A 915-nucleotide genomic window follows, 5' to 3' on the forward strand; every position below is an offset into this window, starting at 1 on the left:
TGGCGGGCGCCGCCATGGAGGCGCGGCTGCCCTACGACGACTACCCGGTGGTCTTCCTGCCGCCCTACGAGAGCCCGCCCGCGTGGGTGCCGCCGCACGAGGTGAGCCCGCGCGGGCGGCCGGGCGGCCGCGGCCCCCGGCGGCCCCCGCCGCTCACGGCGCCTTGTCTTGCAGCGGCTCTATCACCCCGACTACAACAACGAGCTGACGCAGTTCTTGCCCCGCACCGTCGTCCTCAAGAAGCCCCCCGGGGCGCAGGTGAGTTCCTTCCTCCTCCCCTTCTCCCCCGGCTGAATCGGGGAGGCGCAGGGACCTGCGGAGGGGGACGGAGATGGCGGTCCCCGGCCGGCCGCAGGTAGCTCGGGGAGACACCGGGTRCTTTCTTCCTCTTGCTGCCTCGGGTGGGTTGGGAGCAGCCTGGCCTGCTTAGGGAGAGGAACTCCGGTGGGTTATGCCGAGAACTGCAGTAACTCGTGACACAGACCCACTCGGGAACGGGGGGGCTCCGGGTGGGATGGCAGCAGAGAGGGCTGTGCTTACAGCTCCCTGGGCAGTCACTGCAGCTCTTAGCACCTTTCCCAGTCTAGAAGAAACACRTTCACAATGGGGAAGGTGCTGGGCGAAAAGGGTGGTTTTACTTCGCTAATGACCTGCTTCCTCACACAGCTGGGTTTCAACATCCGTGGAGGAAAGGCCTCGCAGCTGGGGATCTTCATCTCTAAGGTGTGTCTGTCCTCTGCCGTTCCTTCCCCTGCTCGCCCTGTTCCTTCGCTTGTTGCTGAGCCGGCTGGGTGTGCGAGGAGCCCGACCTGCCCCTTGCTGCTGTGAGCTGCCACTTGCCAAGCAGCAGTCGCCTCCCGCACCCTGTCCTCAGCTCGTGACTGTGGGTGCACTGCAGCCCTCGTGCTCTGCAGT

The 915-nt window shown here is 66.0% G+C and overlaps 1 protein-coding gene across 1 annotated transcript in view; it reads left to right on the top strand.

Moving 5' to 3' along the window:
- The first annotated feature begins 14 nt into the window (after nucleotides 1-14).
- Nucleotides 15-915, top strand: part of PDZD11 (PDZ domain containing 11) — a 3,550-nt gene continuing 2,649 nt past the window's right edge. Inside the window, exons 1-3 of the mRNA XM_026054687.1 lie at nucleotides 15-101; nucleotides 175-258; nucleotides 667-723. Of these exons, the coding sequence (XP_025910472.1) occupies nucleotides 15-101; nucleotides 175-258; nucleotides 667-723 (228 nt within the window). The remainder of the gene's footprint in view (nucleotides 102-174; nucleotides 259-666; nucleotides 724-915) is intronic.

Source organism: Nothoprocta perdicaria, unplaced genomic scaffold (assembly GCF_003342845.1).
Source record: "Nothoprocta perdicaria isolate Ctin4 unplaced genomic scaffold, notPer1 scaffold_124, whole genome shotgun sequence".
Lineage (NCBI taxonomy): Eukaryota > Metazoa > Chordata > Aves > Tinamiformes > Tinamidae > Nothoprocta > Nothoprocta perdicaria.